At 44.8% G+C, this 20,126-nt stretch overlaps 1 protein-coding gene across 5 annotated transcripts in view; it reads left to right on the forward strand.

The window, feature by feature from the left end:
• The window catches only part of GRIA1 (glutamate ionotropic receptor AMPA type subunit 1), a gene marked incomplete at both ends in the record, with an annotated part of 304,357 nt that overhangs the window by 152,918 nt on the left and 131,313 nt on the right, over window positions 1-20,126 (forward strand). For 4 of the 5 annotated variants that reach the window (XM_080924568.1, XM_080924567.1, XM_080924569.1 and 1 more), the window contains 2 exons: window positions 12,354-12,593; window positions 15,730-15,914. In XM_080924568.1, the coding sequence (XP_080780694.1) occupies window positions 12,354-12,593; window positions 15,730-15,914 (425 nt within the window). The remainder of the gene's footprint in view (window positions 1-12,353; window positions 12,594-15,729; window positions 15,915-20,126) is intronic. The other variant, XM_080924570.1, reaches the window with a different exon arrangement.

Genomic DNA, 20,126 nt, shown 5'->3' on the forward strand with positions numbered 1-20,126 from the left:
CTGCTAGGGGACTGATGGAGAAAACACACATTTACCTCGAACAGTAACCATAGGGTATGTGATACAACCATAGTGACCAGTAAGAAGAATGGTGATGCTGCTGGTGGTGCCAACCACCCGAAACAACAAGGTCACCAGTGTACAGGATCACAGCATTAAGGGAGGGGGAGGCTCTACTGGTGATAACCTTAATGCAGGTTTTGCATATTATAAACACATGAAATAAAGCTTTAAAAGTGTAGTTGACCAGGAAGCTGTCTAGCAGGAAGATTTTTCTAGGTCAGTAGTCCCTTAAGACCAGATACCTTTAGTACTAAAATCTGTGACCCTGTGAGCTTCTGTTATTGAATCATCGATGAATCAGGGACAGTGTACATTGTCTGCCCCTCCCTTGACATACTCCCTGCCCATCACAGCCCAGAGGTCTACAGTTTTCTACACAGTGTGAAAATCCTCTCTTCTGAACCCATTTGACATGGTAAGGGCTGAGTTACATAAGAGGGTGTGAGCCTCCATGCCTAGGGAGCACGGCTGAGGAGACTGAGTGCTGTGGGTGGAATTCATCAGGCTTGGCTGGGTTTCAGCATCAGCCTGAGAGCAGTACTCTCTCTCATCTTGTCAGTCTAAGCTGACAGTTAGTGACCTCCTAGAGTGGGGTGGATGACACACCCAGGCCTTTGCATATCTACCTGTCAGACCCATGGATGTAGATGGTGACCTCTCTCAGAAGAATATGGAAAAGTGGCTTATGTTTATCCCTCAGCTTGCATGCACAGAATTCAGTACATCTTATGTAGCAACAAAAACAGCAGACCTGAGAAACCTTTTCCTTCAAGCAAGCTTAACCTCCACTGTAGGTAAAAAGTTACAATACTCAGAAAGGAATTTGGAAACATGTAACGGATGACAAGGCCATATCTTGTGAAAGGGAGATGGGGTCGGTAGTCAAGAATACATCTCAGAGACAGAGAAATGGCTGAGTGACTGAAACATGAGCCCTTCAAATATGAGAACCACATTTAAGATTTGTAGAGCCTTTGTAACTATCAGGCAAGCATGGAACCCTAATACTCAGGAGGTAGAGACTCTGGGAATCCCTGGAGCTAGTTGAGTCAGCAGCTTCTGGTTTTAAAAGGAGATATCTTGCCTTAAAATTTAAGACAGGGAGTAATCATGGAAGACATATCTGGCCTATACATGTACATGCGTGCACACACACAGGTAAGCATGCATGTATGCACACACAAACACTCAAACACACCTATGCACATGCACACACAGGTAAGCATGCCTGTATGCACACACACACACACACAAAATTTAGACATCAAATCCATGTCTTAACATATGCAAATTGTTTATATTTGTTCATTCATCCATTGACTACAAATACTATATAATCACTGTACGAATCCCCATAGGGGTTGTAAAGGATAATGCACCCTTTATGATGAGGTGAGGCACTGTGGTTGCCTCTCATTTCTCTATCTCAGAGCTCAGGTGCCTGGACGTAGATAATAATAATAGCACTGGATATGGCATGTTATTGAACACTCAGTGCTTAGAACTATGTGACATTGATGGAGTTCCTAGCATGATCTTAGACTCTGACGTATGAAACAGAAGCTCTGTAAAACCCTGCGGCCATCTCTTGGTTGGTATGCCCAATGCGCACTCCCTTCTTCTCACAGGACCCACGCTTTGCTGTTTCTAGTAAAAGAGCTGCTTGCCCATCTCCCTGGTCTTTTGGGTAATCTGAGCAATACTGAGCTGTATGAAGCTGTTGAAACATTGGCTATGGCAATGGTGACACTCTGAAGAGCATCTCTGGGACATCCCAACACTGATCCTGGGGATGCTTCTTTGTAGCCAACAACATACTTTTTCCTCCTTATTAGCCTCCATCAATTTGCATTCTTGCCTTCCAAGAACTAACGAAGTCTGTGCTTTAGATAAAGCTTCATAGATGCACACTTCTCAGACACAGAAGTGTGACATTCATGGAAAGGCTTTGGAGGGGAAGAGAGCTGGAGACAGTAGGGCTCCCTGAGCCTAAGGCATGCAAACTGCCAAGAACAATGAGACTCATAAACTCAGGGGCCTCCTATCTTAATAATCTCATAATTAAGTAAGTTATATATGCTCAGTGCCATGTCCAAACTGTCCCACTGACTGAGAACAGCCTTTCTACCGATTGTCTCTTGCCCTGTGGCTTGTGCTATATAATTAGAGGTGGAAGAATCTGAAATGAGCTAGTGTTGTCATCAAACTGGAACAAAAACTCTACAGATAACACACAAAGTGCCCTAGACCTTGAAGAACACTAATTTGTTAGCCCTACTCAGTTTCAAGCCTGCCTTCTTTCTATGCTCACATCAAATGCTCTATCCTCTGCATGGGCTGGGTATACACACAGAGACACACAGACACACATACACAGCTGAGGATGAAACCCAGAGTCTGATCATGTTAGGCAAATAACTCACATCATCTCTCCTTCTCTCTCTCTCTCTCTCTCTCTCTCTCTCTCTCTCTCTCTCTCTCTCTCTCTCACACACACACACACACACACACACACACACACACTCAGCTGAGGATAAAACCCAGAGTCTGATCATATTAGGTAAATAACTCACATCATCTCTCCTTCACACACACACATACACACACTCAGCTGAGGATGGATGGAGCTAGGCAAATACAGCACTGCTGAGCTCTGGCCTTTCTTCTCTCTTCCCAGCTTGTATTTTGCTGCTGAGCCCTGTTCAGGGCTTCTGTCTCTCCACGTGCAGCTCCTTCCCTGGCCCTTTGCCAGCCCTTCACCATTTTTCATCATTTTCATAGGATCTTTCAACTTATCTGTGTCTTCTATAGGGACGGGCTTCTCGAGCAGCTGCCAGAGGCAGTCCTACAACTAACTCTTGGTCTCATCACAGCACCTGCAGTATCCAAAATGATTGTTTGTTTGTTGTTTGTTTGTTTAGTATCTGTATCTCTCTCCTTCTGGTGTCTAGGCTCCAAGACAGTGGAGATGTATATCCAACTCTGATACCGCGTGTGGATCTAGTTTAAAATAAGAGGTTGAAGACAAGACTGTCATTGTCTCAAGAATAGACTGCTGCTGACCTGGATAAGCCCATGGCACTGAAGCACTTCCCTGCTCTCATAAAGGCAGCCCCTAGGATGCCTCCAAGGTCCTCGCCTACTTGCCCACTGCAGAAGACCACAGCGTATCTAACAAACTCTCTGCTTCTGTCCTTCCCTGCCTTGTGAATTTTTCACCACCTGCATCACTGACCTGTCCCAGCCTGTCAAAACCTGGCATCCACTTTTTGCCCAACACACACCATGTGCTGAGTGGCCATTGTTTAGATGAGTAACATGAAGAAGAAATAGAACATTCTTTCCTGTAGAGCCATATATATATATATATATATATATATATATATATATATATATATATATATATATATATATATACTTCTAATGGGGGGGTAGGGGAGAGAAAAAGAAGGACAGAAGGAGGAAGACTGGGAGAAATAGAAAAAGGAGGAATAGATGGATGAGAGGAAGGAAGAAGGAAAGAAGGCAGGCAAAGAGAGATGAGATAGAGGGAGAGAAGGAAGAATGGAGGGATAGAAAGAAGAAAGGGAGGGAGGGACAAGAGGAAGGTGTGAAGAAAAGGGGAGAAGAAAGGATGACCCCATCACCCTGATGTTCCCAGTACAGCTCAGGATGGGAAGCAATGAGCCCCTGACTAGCCTCTGGGCCAAGACTTCTTGGTCAGTCTGCTCTGACCCCTGCTTTCAGGACACACCCACACATTGAACTCAGACCCTACAACCAGAGCCCAGCCTTGTTCTAATTCCCAACCTCATACATAAGCATGTCTCACTGGCTTGCAGGGCCAGGTCATCCATCTTCCAGCTGGGCAGTAAATGCCCCAAGCTGCTCAGAGGGAGATGAGTTCTCTGTGGCCATCTTCCAGTCAGCCATCTTCTTTTGGTTGAAGAGAGAAGCCAACAAGCCAAGCTGGGGGAAGAAATACTGGCACAGAGCAGGGTGGCTTAGCTTGGTCTGTTCCTGAGAGGTCCTGGGAACTTGTACTCAGGGCCTTGTCGGCCTCCAGTGCTGTGCTGTGTCATCTACCCTAGTCTGTCTCACCCTCTAATGTGTTGCTCTAATGTGTCCTAACCTGCCACCCAACAGGTAGAAAAACTGCTACTCTACCTGGCCAGGTAGCACACAGCCTAGCTTGAAGCCAACACTAGCTGTAGCAGAAAGAAGGACCATTTGTTCTGTACCTGTCTTCTTACTGCCATCTCAGGGGTTCTTCCTTGACTCCCCTTGATGTGGGTCTTTCTGAAGTCATTTAAAAAAAATCCCCAGGAAGGCCAGAAGCATGTATGTCTGGGGTCATCACAATATCTCAATTTTCAAGCAACAGTGAATATCGGTTGACTGTATCAGAGGACTGGCGAGGGTTTACCTACTAAATGGCAAAGACATCTAGACGTGTCTCAGCATCCTAACAGAGCGTGGTTTCACTTAGAGGGAATGGGAATGATTCTGTGCGTGATGGTAGTATTGAATGAGTCAGAACCTGAGCCAGAGCCTGTCAAAGAGGAACACTGTCCTCCAAGTGACAGACAAAAAGCATGCTTAATGACAATACATTGGAGTCAAATGAGAGTCCCTACCTACAAAGGTAGAGTTGCCCAGGTGTATGAGGGGTCCAGGTGCATGTTTAAGCGTTCTCCAGTACATATGTATGCTCTGCTCTAGCTCCCTCCCTCAAAATAAAAACGTCCCCATCACCTCATTATCCACTATTTACGACGAGGCTGACACACTTCCAAGGACTGAAGCCAAGAGCTAAAAAGAAATATGTCAGAGAGAAAGGCCTTAAAGGAAGTGACAATTACAAAGCAGCTAATACAGGGAGTTCCCTCCCATGGAGGGAGCTGTCAGGGCCAGTGCCCAGGGCCTGGAGATTTATTGATACTAAGTGGATGGTGCTGCAACCAGGACTGACTATCAAAGGACTCTTGTGAGCAGCAGGCTGGCCTGGGTTGCCAAGCTGAGCAGCTTGGGGGCTTTCCTGATCTGTGTCCCCCAGAGGAAGAATCCTGGCCTCAATTTTCACTTCTCCAGTTCTTAGATTTGCTCTCCTGCAGACTGTCCTAGAAGCGGCGACCCTAGTACAGGACACAGTGGTATGGTCCCAGCGCTGCCTGGCTCTTTCTCTGCCTTCCAGAACCTTTGTGCCTGACATTCCTTACCCCTAGAATATGCTTTGTGAACAAGGACTGCAGCTAACACCCTATTTGGGCTGATGCCTTCATATAAGACATAATGTGCTAGTGATGACTCTTTCTCTCTCTTTCTGTGTGTGTGTGTGTGTGTGTGTGTGTGTATGTGTATTTGTATAGGTGTGTTTGTCTGCCTGCCTGCTTCTCTGTGTCTCTTTGTATATCTCTGTGTTTCTATCTTTCTGTCTCTGTATCTGTGTCTATCTGTCTCTCTTTGTCTCAATCTCTTTCTGTGTCTGTCTGTCTCTTGTGTCTCTCTCTTTCTGAGTCTGTCTATTTCTCGGCCTCTCCGTCTCTCTTTGTTCATATCTCTCTGTGTTTGTGTTTGTGTCTCTCTGTCTCTGTCTCTCTTTATCTCGCTGTCCCTGTGTGTCTGTGTGTGTTCTCACCTGTACCCATGTGAGCCAGAGGCGGATAGTGTCTTCTTCTCTCCACTTCTCTCACCTCATTTTTGAGAGTTTTCACTGTATCTAAAGCTCACTGTTTCATTGACACTAGGTACCAGCAAGTCCCAGAGATCCTTCTGCCTCTCTGGCTTTGCCACCCTGTGGCTAGTATTGCAGGTGCACACCACCACACAAGGGTTGTTATATGACTGTTGGTGACAAGGGTTGTTATGTGACTGTTGGTGACAAGGGTTGTTATGTGACTGTTGGTGGTCTAAACTCAGTTTCATGCATGGCAAGTACTTTACCCCCTGAGCTTCTTCTTCAGGCTAAAGCTTAACCTGTACCATGGACTCCTCCCTGATAGACACTGCACTGAGTTGTTACTGTAACTGTTTTCTGGTAACAGTCATTATCCTGTACTGTCAACGTGTTGGTCCTTGAGGCTGGGGGTCCTGCCAAGCTTATCAGCGCATCCCCATTGCCCTAAGGGTGCCTCGGCAGGGTCAGGAGCTGGCAGTTTAAAAGTGAACAAATGGGTCAGTGGGCTCATTCATGGGAGAAGTGAGGGCATGTATATATAAGCACGTATGGTCTCCCCACGATGAAGGGGACATAAAAGAACAGCAAGGTCACACCATAGTAAAAATAAATACATACATAGGTAGAGATATGTTGATACAGATAAAAGGCAGGTTATTATATGTAGAGGATAGAGATAGATAGATGGATAGATAGGTAGATAGATAGATAGATAGATAGATAGATAGATAGATAGATGATAGATAGATAGATAGATAGATAGATAGATAGATAGATAGATAGATAGATAGACAGATAAATAGACAGATCCATATATGTCTCAACAAAGCAATGACTTTTTACCTGGCCCGAGGAAGGGCACTTCAGCATTGTTCAGAGCCTGAAGCTGAACTGTTGGCCAGTCTGTCTCTTCTTATCATTGCAGAGGAAGAAGGTGGTACATTAAATATGTCAGGAACTTGGTTTCTGTAGGCAGATTGGCAGAGCTCAGGTTCAAACTTTGCTGTGTGCTGGTCGCTAGTCTGTAATTTTTCTTGGCGGATAAAAAGAGTCAGTGTGAAGAGTCATCCTTGGCCTTGGCCTTGGGTCAGTGGGCCCAATGGCAGCACAGGCTGAGGGCGCTCACCGGAGCTTCCCCGTGCTGAGGGCTGCACACACTATCCTACACTATCCTGCTCTGTGCTGGGACTCTGCGCTGCACCCAGTGCTGATTGTGGTCCTGATTCTGCTTAGGGACACTCCTGTTTCCTCACCCCTGCTGGTCACCTTTGTCCCAAGCTCCTCTGATTTGCCTCAGGGCTAAACTACCCTCTCCTGAAGACCTAACTCACAGTACAGGTCAAAGGTTACATTGTAAATGAAACTCCACAGGCCTCTGGACTTGATGCCAGCACTTTAGCATGTGGAATCTCAAGACTCCGAGGTTCTAAATTAGTAACTATTTCCCAGTACACTAGATGAGACCCTAGAACGCTGGTGTCTGAAGGAGTTCTGAGTATGTGGCTGAGTCTACCCCTTTGTCTCACAGCTAAGGAAACTCCCAGGGGAAGGCTGAATGTACTGGGTCACTCACACTCTTTGTACTGATTAGAAGGAAGCAGGGACCTTCCGGGTCGTCTGCCGTGTAGTCTAGTTCTTTTTCTATGGTGCCTTGGCTTTCTTGTGCTTTTCACTTTGACAGTTCCAAAGCTGTGTCTTATAACCACTAATTATCTCCCTCAACACTTAACCAATGACTATCCTGCCCTGCGGGCCTTGCATCTGTGGAGTTTCCTTCTCTCTCCTTCTCTTCCTTCCCACCCCTCCCCTTCCTCCCGCTCTCTTCCATTCCTCTCTCTCATCCCCCACTTCCCCTCTCCCTCTGTCCCTCTCTCCCCCTCTTCTTCCTAGGGTTTGGTTGGAAGAAGGCACATGAAAGAGAAAAGACTGAGCTGGGTAACGACCGGTCAGGGTCCTCCCAAGTACACATGAGCTAGGCCACTCCCATATTGTGTTCTTTGGGGGCGCAGTCTTAAAGGTTATAGCACCCACTTAAATGAAAGAGAGACTTGTTAAAGGGAAAATTAGGAGATCACTTGAGAAGTTGTGGCCAGCTATGTCTGTGGATCTAATCAGAGCTGTCTTCCTTCCCACCCCTCCCCTTCCTTCTCATCTCTTTTCCCTCCCTCCCCGAATTTACTTTCCCCTCTCTTCCCACACTTCACCTTCTTTTCCTCCCTACTTCATCCTTTCCCTCCCCCCCCCCACACCCTTCCTTCTCCTTTATCCCTACAACCCACTTTCCCCTCTACCTCTACTAAAGTTCTAGCAAAAGAATGTCACAGCCACTGGGACCCCAGAGATCTGACTGACTGAAAGTGGAAGGTGGCATGGGGGAATAGGTCTGGAAGCTGGAATTTTCATGCCACAGGACAGTATTTCACTGCCCTAAGGGGAGAGAAGGGATACTAAAAATACCATGGAACCTAGTCTAATATTTTAACAGGGTTTATGTGCTTCCTTTGCACACCAACCCCCAGAAGATGGATTGTGCATTTTGACAAATCTATATTTAACATGAGTGGATAATATACAACGCATGCTTCCTAGTGGAAAAAAATTCATACTTATGAAAAACCTGAGTCTGGTAATTACAATAGGCATTTAAAGGCGGTGCCTATTGTGGGCTGTGCACAGAAAGTGAGTCTCATTAGGCAGAATAAAAAAATAGTTTGAGTGGAGGAGGCTAAGGAGCCACCTCAGAAGAAAGCCACCCAGGGCAAAGGACAAAGGTTCAGGAGACTACCTCCTTCCACCACCTACTCTGGGTCATGTGAATGTCCCCTCACGTACCCAGCATGAGTCCATTCATCAAATATTTCTTGAGCACCTACAGTGTTCCAAGCACTCTGCTGGCTCCGGGACACAGACAATTACTATATTCAGAGAAAGAGTGTGGGACAAAACAGCGACAGATGCAGACAGAAGCCAAGGCTGTGCTTGTGACATAGTGATTAAGGATGGAGGCAGAGGCTGGTAGTGAGAGAGGAGGGGGAAGAAGCCTGCTTGGAAAAGCAAGACAAGTTGAGACAGGACCACAGAGGAGAGAGGCAATGGGACAGCCCTACTTGCTAGAAAGGAACAGAGAGTGCAGAGTCCCTGAGACAAAAGAGCATTGGAATCAAAGTGCAAAATGATATCCAGAAAGGCCAATCAGGGGGTGGGGACATCGAACAAGCAAGGCATGAAAGGTCAACAAGGGAGTTGTTCAGACTCCATGTCAAGGTCAGATACCCAGGGACTTTCCCTCTGTGCAATGGGAATCTCAGAACCACAAGGAAGTAAACTGATATCTAATGTTTGACTTTGCTTTGTTTCATTGATAGGCTTCCTTTAACTTCAGGGAGAAAATGGATTCCGCCACTAAATCCTAAATACCCTGATGCCTCTCATCTATCCTAGATTTAAAACCATGTGCGCACATATATATGTGCATGTAAATATGTGTTTGTGTATACATATGTGCATGTGTGTTACAAAAATTTTTCATCTCAAACTGGGTTTAAACCCCATTTTTTGACCATTTAGTTCCCGGATAAAAGACACACAATTTTTATTACTGACAATAAGCCTTAATCAGTACTAGAACTGTACAGACAGCTACCCTCTATGCTATTAGATTCTACTTTCCTATGGATAACCTAAAATTATTACTTATGTTTCATCTGGGCTGCCCTTAATTGGACAACCATCAGGGCCATGTTTTCATGATTTCTAACCCATGGTGACTTTCTCTCCTTCTCACTTGTTTCTCTCCCTCATGGTTCTCCTCAGACCCCAAGCCTATGAGCATGTTTCTACTGCCCAGATACCGGTTGTCAGCATCTTTATTTACCAATCAGAAGTAACTTGAGGGCAAGGTCACATAGAGTCACTTGGTCTGTGTGCACTCTTTCATCTCTTGGGCAACCAAGAGGTAGGTCTTGGTGGCCACACTTAGCATTACAATGCACAGCAACAGACCAAACCTCAACATATGTGTCTGTGTGTGCTGTGTGTGCATGGGCACATGACAGTAAGGAGACTATGCGGGGAAGGAAGAAGCCCCATGATAAGGGAAAGGGGGAGATAGTAGGAAGAAGAAAGACAGTTTTAATCATGCTTCATTTTTCGAAGAATCTAGATTCAAGATGTGTATATGGGAGTTGTTCGTGAGAATGAGGGATGTAACAGAGAGAGGAAGAAGGCGATGAGGGAGAAGGTGTGAGTGATCAAGGTACAGTAACACACAGGATGAGCAGTCTATTGTAATAAAGTTCATTCTTTACTACACTAAAATTTAATTAGAAATTTTTTTTCTTAGAGCAATCACAAAAAAATATCCAAAAAGTTTAAAACACTTCCTGAGCATTATAAAGCATGTGAACAATGGATATTAATTTAAAGTACCACATAGCATAAAGTTTAAGCCATGAGTATCACCGTCCGTTTCTGGGACAGCCTCAGGGCTGGTTAGAGTAGATGCCCCATGATGTTTCAGTCTAGAATGAACAGTCAGTAAACAAGTCACCTTGAGAGAAATGTGAAGCCGGGGTTTAAAGTGGCAGACCTGAGAGGAGTTGAACTGTGGCTGTCAGGGATGTCTGTAAATGAAATACAATGTATTTGTGTGTGAAATTCTCAGGGAATATAATAATACACATTAATAATAATAATTCTCTAGGAATATTCCATTTATGGGTTTCTGGGAATTCAGCATTCTAACACACTCAAGTTCTCGTCTCTGGATGAAGTAAGGAGAGTTCCCTGGCTGAGATGAAGACTGACAATGATCCATCTCATGTCATATAGAAAAGTGATGGAGGTGGCTTGCCCCTCGGGATCTGCAGCTGAAGGTTCCTGAGTGGATGCTGCCCCGCTGGTGCTTGTGGGATGCTCTGGACCAGGGTAGACTCACTCACCCAGCTACCTGGGCTGCTCCTACATTGCTTCCAGCTGTCCATGAATGGTTTTGATGGGTTGAGTGTTGGTGGGAAAAAATATGAAAGCAGCAAATAAAGTCTTCAAAGAAAAAAAAAAAGAAAAGAAAAGTGAACTTTACAGACAGACTGACAGACAGCCCAATCCCATGTCCTTAGTCTTGGTCTGATCACACTCTAAGCAGCAATAATATCAGATGCAAACCAGCATTCATAGCAGCTGGATTCTGCAGAATGGATCCTGTGAGGGTATTTACATGGCTAAGCTGTTGCTCTGGCTGATCCTCTAGAAGGCCTGAAAACGTGCTAGCAAGATGCATGGTTGCAGCATAAACATCAACAGGAGGCATACACTGAGAGGAAGGGCAAGAAGGAGAGAGTCCAGTTTTGCATTCCTGAACCCTTGTCACCAGCAGCAGTAGGCTGCCCGCCCCCATCCCCTCCCGTGGCAGTTTTAGGCTTTGCCTAAAAGCTGTGTGTGAAGAAATGAAAGGGGACTAGGCCATCAGCGTATCTAACCACCCTGGATTTGACCTAGATGTAACACATGAACATGTCCATTAACTGTGTGTGTGTGCATAACTGTGTGTGTGTGCATAACTGTGTGTGTGTGTGTGTGTGTGTGTGTGAAACACACATGGAAGTCAAGTGACGACCTCAGATATTCATCCTTTCTATCTTGTTTTAGACAGGGTTCCTTGGTTGTTTTCCAGTGTGTGCAGATTAGCTAGCCTAAGAGACGCCAGGAAATCTTTTGTCTCACCTCCCATCTAACTATCACGGTAATTATAGGCAAACATACTACTGCGCCAGCTTTCCATGTCCAAACCCGTGTCTTCACACTTGCATGGTCAGTTCACTGCTCACTTACCACACCATCTTCCCAGCACACATAGGCCTATTCATTTTCAACCCTGGGTTTTAACATACCTTCTTCAAAATGTTCCTGTCATTCATTTCTCCTCTGGATCATTGTAGTGACAAGAGGGGTTAATTGTGTGAAAGCGCTTCTTTGGGTGGCTACTGTGATTGATGATTGTGATGACTGCTGGTCTGTAACAGTCATCTGATAGGCACTAGCTGTAGACAGATGGATGAGGGCTTGCACAGATGAAAGTGTGAATAGAATGGGTAGATGCTATGATCAATGAGCTCTTGAACAGATTGAATACCAGTGAAGGCATGCGTGGATGGTTGATTGGTAGGATGGATGCTAGACAGCAGATGGTTAGTGATGGTTGGTTAAATAGACTTTTTGAGCCATCTGGCCATCTGTTTAAGAAGTTTTATTAATTAATTTGGGATTTATACATGTGTGCACATGTGTATGTGCAAGTGTGTGAGCCTATGTGCACATGTTCAGAGACCAGGGGAGGATATGGTGTATCATCCTCTGTTGCTCTGCACACTTTTCCTTTCAAAGGCCTCTCACTGGATCTAGAGATGACTATTTTGGGCTTTGCTTGTGGCCAGTGAGACCGAGGAATTTTCATATCTCTACACCTCCATGCTGGGGTTACAGGTATACGCAACCATGCCTGACTGCTTCCATGGATAGGATCAGAACTTGGGCTGTTATGTTTGTGCAACAAATGCTTTTATCTAGTGAGCCTTTTCCCCAGCCCCTTACTAACCCTTCTCGTCTTCTTTTCTAGTCTGTTCCCAGTTCTCCAAAGGAGTCTACGCCATCTTTGGATTTTATGAGCGAAGGACTGTCAACATGCTGACCTCCTTCTGTGGGGCCCTCCATGTGTGCTTCATTACTCCAAGTTTTCCCGTCGACACATCCAATCAGTTTGTCCTTCAGCTGCGCCCGGAACTACAGGAAGCTCTCATTAGCATTATTGATCATTACAAGTGGCAGACCTTTGTCTACATTTATGATGCTGACAGGGGTAAGCTAAGGGTTAAGGAAAGAAGATTGTTGAGGGGTGGAGAAAATTTACCAGCAGAAAGAGGAACGATGTCTCTCTGTCTCCTTAGAACACACAGGGAAGTGAACCAGGTGCATTATTTGTGTGTGATGATTCTTTGGCTGCCTTATTGAACTCAGAGTGTGGACATATATCCTTTGAGAGAGGGATCCTCTAGCTCATCAAGCCGGGCTACCATTCACCAAACTCTTATGTCACCAAGTTCAAGGTTTTCAGCAAAGTGGCCCATAGCTCACAGTATTTTTAATAGAGGGTAAAGTAGAACAAGATCTGAACTGAAGTTTCTACCCATACTCTGGGACTTTGGACGGGTTCTTAATGTGTAAGCTTCATCACCCATATAGTGGGTCCAATCGTCCATGACTTCATTCCTTTGTGACTAAAAGAAAGGTGAACTGTCACTACCTCAAGAATGTATTATGAAGATTTAGTAAGATGGTGGCTGAAATGGGTTTATTCATTGCCTACAATGTATTCAATGTATTCACAATCCTCAATATATGCTTATCTGCTGCCTATCGTCTTCACCATCAACAGCAGCTGTGCCATTATCACCAACATGATCACCATTGTCATCATCACCATCACTATCATCACTGTAAACTGCCATAACTACCTCCACTGTCACCATCATCACCGTTCCCACCACTGCTATCATCATCACTGTCATCATTCCTATGTCCTTATCATCACTATCCTTACCATAACCACTGTCATCATCTTTGTCACCACCCCTATCTTGACCATTGTCATTGTCATCACTATCACCCCTATCACTCTCCAGACTATCATCAATGTTATTATCATGACTACTATCATGACTACCACCATCATCATCTTCATCACTATCATTCATTCTTACTATCATCACCATCATCCCTCCCCCCAGTGCTTGTAGTCCTCTCCCTTTAAAGTTTGCAATCACATTTTCAGTTGTTTCTCATACTTTTTACTCTCTGTAGCTTCCTTTTCTTACAGCACATTTATTTATTTCATCTACCTACCTGGTCCTCCCATACTTCTGCATTACATCTCATTTTCTCTATTCTCTCACCCTCTATACAGGATCTCTTCTTTCTGAGCCCTATGCTGTGCCATTGCCCTGTCCTGCATTCTTATGCATGGCCTAGTCCTGTAAAAAAAACACTGTTATTATTAGTGTAAAGAGGTAAATGGACTGAGACTTTAAAGTCTAGAAACTGAGGCAGGGGAGCACAGAACAATATTGGCTCTCTAGAATCCAGTGATATAGAAGAGGAAAGCCAGAAGAATAGCAATACACACACAGGGAAGGTTCAGCAAACATGTGGCTTACTCACATCAAACACCTTTCACTGGGAATAAACCAATGTAGAAAATCAGACCAGAAGCTATCTAGAGAAGTTCCCGAGGTCTGACATTATACTAGTCACTATAGAAAGAATTAGCAGTGTTACTACAAATAAGAAATGCAACGTATACAAAAGATTCACAGCAATGTGACTGGCAAAATAAAGACCCACTTCCCCTGTCCCCATTTCCTTGTCTCTGAACCTGGGAAAAAAATGTGTGAATGCTTTTGTCAACGGGGAGTTAATGTTACAGATGTGATAAAGGTTGCTCAAGAATTGACCTTTGAAAACACAGATTGTTCCAGAATGCTCCACTGGAGTTTGTACAAATCTCAAAGGTCTTTAACTGTAACAGTGGGAGTCAGGAGAGCTGTGGACAGATTGAACAAGAAAGCCTAGGTCATCACAGCTGGGTTTGAAGATGAACCATAGCTAAAGAAAATGAGCAGAGAAAGCAGACAAATGTGACCTGGAAAGACAAGAGGATGGATTCTTTTTCAGAGACTAAGAAAGCAACCAGCTCCACTAACTACATGGTTCTGGCTTCCTGGCATGTAAGCTGTACATTTTCATTGAGACATGACACTTAGTTTGTGGTCCTTCGCTGCACAAAAGGAAGCAAGGACACCTTGGGTGTCTGCAAGAGAAGAGGAGTAGTGCTGAGAAACAGATTCCTCCACAGAGTCTATCTTACTGAAAAAGTAGTGGTGAAATACAGAGCAGATTTACTGAGCACCTACTGTGTGACAACATATTAGCTATTAGAGCCATATCTAAATTTTACAAACTGTTATTAGCTACCTCTAGATACTAAGTTGGCAATATGCAATTACTAAACTTCCCTGTGTTAGTTACTGCCTTGTGGCTGTGATAAAAATGCCCTTACATAAGCATCTTAAGCAAGAAAGAGTTTTTTTCCATATCATCATTTCAGAGATAGTCAGTCCATCATGGTGGGGAAGGCATGGAGGCAGGAGCAGGAAGCCAGGCTCTATGCATTGCATCTGTACAGGGGAAGCAGAGAAAGAGAGAACAGGAAGTGGAACAAAGTTATAAAACCTGAACACCCACTCCCTGGGGGGGGAGCATAATTCCTCTATTCACACCCCACCTTCTTAAGATTTCATAACCTCCCCAAACAGTGCCACCAACTAGGAACTTCATATGCATGAGCCTCTCTCGGACTCTTCTTGTTCAGAGTACCACTGTCCCAGAATAAGAATAGTTACCATTTAGAGAACTCTTAAGACATCAGACCAGCCCACACCAAACATCCCTATTTAATCTTTATCAGAGCCCTGTGAGGCAGGCACCTGAGCCTGGAAGAAAACAAAATCCACACAAACAGTGAGCCCATCGAAGTAATTTAGCTTATATTTCAGATCTAAGTCTTTAAAGGTATTTTTTTAATCAACAGTCTTTCTTATTGTCTGTCATGTCCTACACACAGAATTTTAAAAAAGAAGAAAGAAAAAGATCAGGTGCCTGCTGCCATGGCATTCAGACACACAGAGAGCAGGAGCTGTGCTTGCTACAGAAATAGGGTAGAAGATAGCAGTGACCTCCTAGGGAAATAAATAAGAATAGCAGTGTGTGCACAGGGCAAGTGGGTATAGGCAGCATCAAGCATCCCATGGAAGTGCATGCACAGAGATAGCTAAATGTGCCTGCTGGAGGTAGGGGTGGGCTGCATCAAGCTCAGGCAGGTGCGGATGTCACCCGTGAATGCTGACACTGCCATTTCTCTGTCGTCCCCTCTGCTGCAGGCCTGTCGGTTCTGCAGAGAGTCTTGGATACAGCCGCGGAGAAGAACTGGCAGGTGACGGCTGTCAACATTCTGACAACCACCGAGGAAGGATACCGGATGCTCTTTCAAGACCTGGAGAAGAAAAAGGAGAGGCTGGTGGTGGTGGACTGTGAGTCAGAACGTCTCAACGCCATCCTGGGCCAGGTAATTAAGGCAACAAGGACCACAAGACGGGGACTGGAGGTAGTTGAGGGGAAGATGGGGGCACTGCTGCTGTGGGTGCTAGAAAGGGGGACTAAAGAGGGCTCCTGAGGAGGTGAAACTTGTTGTGTTCCATTTCACAATCTGAGAGTCCTAAAACTTCCATCTGAGAGCTCGTGAAGCAGCAAAGCCCATGGGAGCCTTGATAGGACACTCCAAGTGGTCCTCACACTGACCGACCAAAGCCTTACTTCTGGTGCCCCAGCTTACTATTAAAGTTAGATTGCATTGTCTCTTAGAACCTACGGAGCCATGGCTGCAGACCAATTCCTACGTTCAGCCTGAGCCTGAAGTAGTGTCACCCACAGATCCAGCCTTGGGAATCACATAGCCTTGGCAAGCTGACCTATTTTAAGGGCCACCTTCTTCTCCACTCCTTTCTTGAACAATTTCTGCCTTTGGGAGTAGGAAGGATGGGTGTATCTTACGAATAGGTTCTGTAACCTCAGTGGCTTCATCTAGCCGCCCCTCAACTGTGTTTGCTCTGCTGTCAGAATCAGAGAAAGCACTGCATACCCGCCAGGAATGCCTCTGTGGAGATCACTGTCTTTTTGAGCTGCATTTGTGTATTCAGATGAACTAGCAAGGAAGAAGCTTGCAGTTATGTCTTAACAGTGCCATACAATGAAAGATAGGCTTTTAAAGTACTTGACAACATGACAGGACTAGTTAATGGCCCTCAAGACCCTGGTCCCCCCTACAGGGATCCTGCCACCAGATCAGCAATCATTCTGAAGCTTCCACAACAGAGCAGGGGGGACTTTGGAAGCCATGGGCTCTTTCAGGCATTAACCTTGTGTGTTCTGCAGTGTCAAGTGTGGATTTGGGGTTTGCTCTTGAAGAGAAACCAGCACAAAGTTGTTTCTATGGTGACCGAGGTCCTCTGGGCTGTAGTCAGGTTACTGAGTGCTAATATCCAGGCTGGGGTGTGAAACACCGCGTAGAGTAACAGGTAAAGGCCAAACCAAACCAGCCGGGGTTAGATTTCCAAGCTGAATGCTTGCTAGTTCTGGTGCTAGTTTGGTAATGTGCTCACATCTTACACTCTGTAAAGCAGGGATAATGTTGACTTCCTCCAGAAGGTCTTTATAGGGACCAGAAGGACCAGGATATGAAATGTACTTGGGTGTCTGCCCATAGGATGCGATGTGTGGAAATGCTGCCCATTGCTGCTATTCATAGTAGCAACTATGCTGGCTTCATGAGTCATTTCCCTCTCTAACGATCAATGGATTTATCCACAAGATAGAAATAAAGGGTCCTACTCTGCAAACCTGGGTGTGGAGGAAGAGCTGGGATGAGAGATGGATGGTTTCGACGTGTCCTTACTAGAGCAATGGTTTCCCCTGGACTGTGTCCCGCTGCCGTTTTCTGGGCGCTCACAGCAGAAAGAAGGCGCTGAATTTGGCTCTTCCATGCTTACACAATAGATCGAGTGGCACCTACCAAGTCCCCTGTTATAGAAGAGGAAAAGGGTTTTGCCGTTTGTCACATTTTGTTTTTCAAAAGTCTCACCGCTAACATAAAAAGAAATCAGGCAGCTAGACTTGGTAGTATGGTCCAGTATCTTAAAAATATCACTTTCTTCAGGGCTGGAGCAATGGCTCAGAGATGAAGAGCACTAGCTGTTCTTGCACAGGATCTGGGTTTGGTTCAGTCACTAAATGGCAATTACAATCATCTGTACTTTAGTCCCAGGAGATCCAGCTCCCTCTTGGGCCCCCAGAGGCACCAAAGCACATGTGTGGTGTGTGCCATACATGCAGGCAAAACACCCATGCATATATATTTTTGTTAATTGTATTATAAAATACAACTTTCTGAAGCTAGAAAGGTGTCTGCATTAGAAAAGTGCCTGGTGCGTAAGCATGAAGACCTAGTTCAACTTCTAGCACATGCCCACAAAGCTGAATGAGTGACGCATGTTTTTAATCCCACCACTGGGAGCTGGAGATGGGTGGTTGATCCCTGAGGCTCACTGGCCAGTGACACTAGCTTAACTGGAATGTCCCCTGGGTCCCAGATTTCCAAAAGTAATCAAGAAAGCTGCTGGGAAATGACTTCAAAGTTTGACCATCATGTAAAGGTCCATGTGTGTATATACAAACTCACAGGAGCATACATACACATGGGCACACACATACACAATTATATGCATATATACGCAAAGACAACATGCAACTCAGAGTACAATTCTCTTACCTGTACATCTATGGCTACTTCCTCTGCCAAGGACAAACATATTTCATCAGGAAGTGACTCATTTGGTGACATTTTTACATTGTTGTTTATAACCATCTTAAATTATTTCATTCTAATAGTCTAAAAACAGAAATTATTCTAATAGTCTGAAAACGAGAGACCAAAATTTTGAGAGGGTCCTTGAGGCCACTCGACTGATAGCTTGTGCCCACACTTTACAGCCAATGGTGAGGATAACTATTATGTATAAAAAGAGACATGATAGAAGAACATTAGAAATCATGGGGAGGGGCAGGATGGCTGAACAGTGAAGAGAAACAGAAGGACAGCTGAACGGATAGGGAAGACTGGGACACAACCCCACCTTCCTCACCGCCCCACAACAGGGGGAGAAGCAAAGAGAAAAGATGAAAAAGAACCACAGCACTCTACCCTGGGGAAAACTTACAGCTTTCTGAAGCCTCCAGTACCACAGTTTTTGAAGCCTCCAATTGGTTTTGGTTCTGATGTAGCCCACTGCTCCACCACGAACCAGGAGTGGAGAGGGGGTCCAATTTTCTACTCCTCGAATCTCATGAGTTGTGACTGATACCATCTGGAGAGGAAATCTATCCTTTAGAACTGAGCTCCCCTTTGACCCTGATTACAAACAAGAATTACTTGGAGCCCAGAAGCAGTCAACCATAACCCCGATATGGAAGACAACTGGGAGGAAAGGGAAGGCCTGATGCCGACATGTCAAGAATGTCAGGGAGCAGGAGGCTTTGACTTATGCACAGAATAAGCTAAAACCACTGCCCTTGGTAGCCAGAAAGGTGAGCGCGTCACTTGAGAATGATGACAGAGATGTTAGCTAGCCCTGAGCTTGAGGCGCAATCTCTGTGCTGATCTAACTGTCCGCTGCGATGTTCACTGAGGACTCTGAGGTTCAAAGTGGAGTAATTAACCTTCACAGCTTCATCCTACCCGTAGCCTGTTTAATGCTGAGCTGGTTTTGAAGGAACAGAAACTGACCTGCTGTGTGGATCTCATTCGCTGTGTTTGCATCTTCTTTTCGGCATGCCTGGGAGACACCAGTGGGCTAGAAACTAGCCACTTCAGTGTGTGTACAAACTGGAATATCAGTAGCCTTAGAGAACCAGCCCGACTCACAGACTTAGTGTACACAAAGGAATCAGAGGGGGAAGGACATTGTCAAGCACAGGAGTACAGTGCATCATGAGAGGAATAGATAATATTCTAAAACTCTGGTGTGACTAGGGGACAGAGAAAAGAACACACAATGACTGATTGGACCAGGAACACAACCAAGAAAATCCAGGAATCAGAAATGTCTCTTCATAATAACTCTAAATATAAATGATCCTACAACTGAATGAAGACTGACTGGACCAACTTAAGAAACAATACCCAATAATATATTGTCCATCAGAAACATTATCAAAAGACACAGGTTGGAAATGATAGAAAGAAAGCCAGTAGACCAGGAAGATGGAAGCCCTAAACAAGTAGAAGTGGTCATACGTGTGCATGATAATGCAAAACTAAAATTAGGCCAAGGGAGTAAAGGTCACCGCTGTGTGATTAAATGAACAATCCACCAGGAATGTATATGCCAAATATCGATGCACACCAGTTCATAAAAGAAACACAGCTGGTCAGAAGCGAACTGCAGGGGCAGAAATAATGCTGTCAAGTGACTTCAGATCCCACTCATGAATAAGTAAATAATTTAGTTTAAAAAATCAACAAATAAACCTCTAAGTTGTGCCTTAGCCAAAGAGATGAGGACAGCTGCACAACATTTTACCTATCAGCTGTAGAACAAGCTCTCTCTCCTCAACAGCCCATGCACTCTCTCTGAAACCAATGATATTTCAGACAAGCAGTTGAGTTTCAACAATATAGTCAAATTCATTCATTGTAGAATAGCATATCATAGTGAAATAAAAC

Source organism: Micromys minutus (assembly GCF_963924665.1).
Source record: "Micromys minutus genome assembly, chromosome: 10".
Lineage (NCBI taxonomy): Eukaryota > Metazoa > Chordata > Mammalia > Rodentia > Muridae > Micromys > Micromys minutus.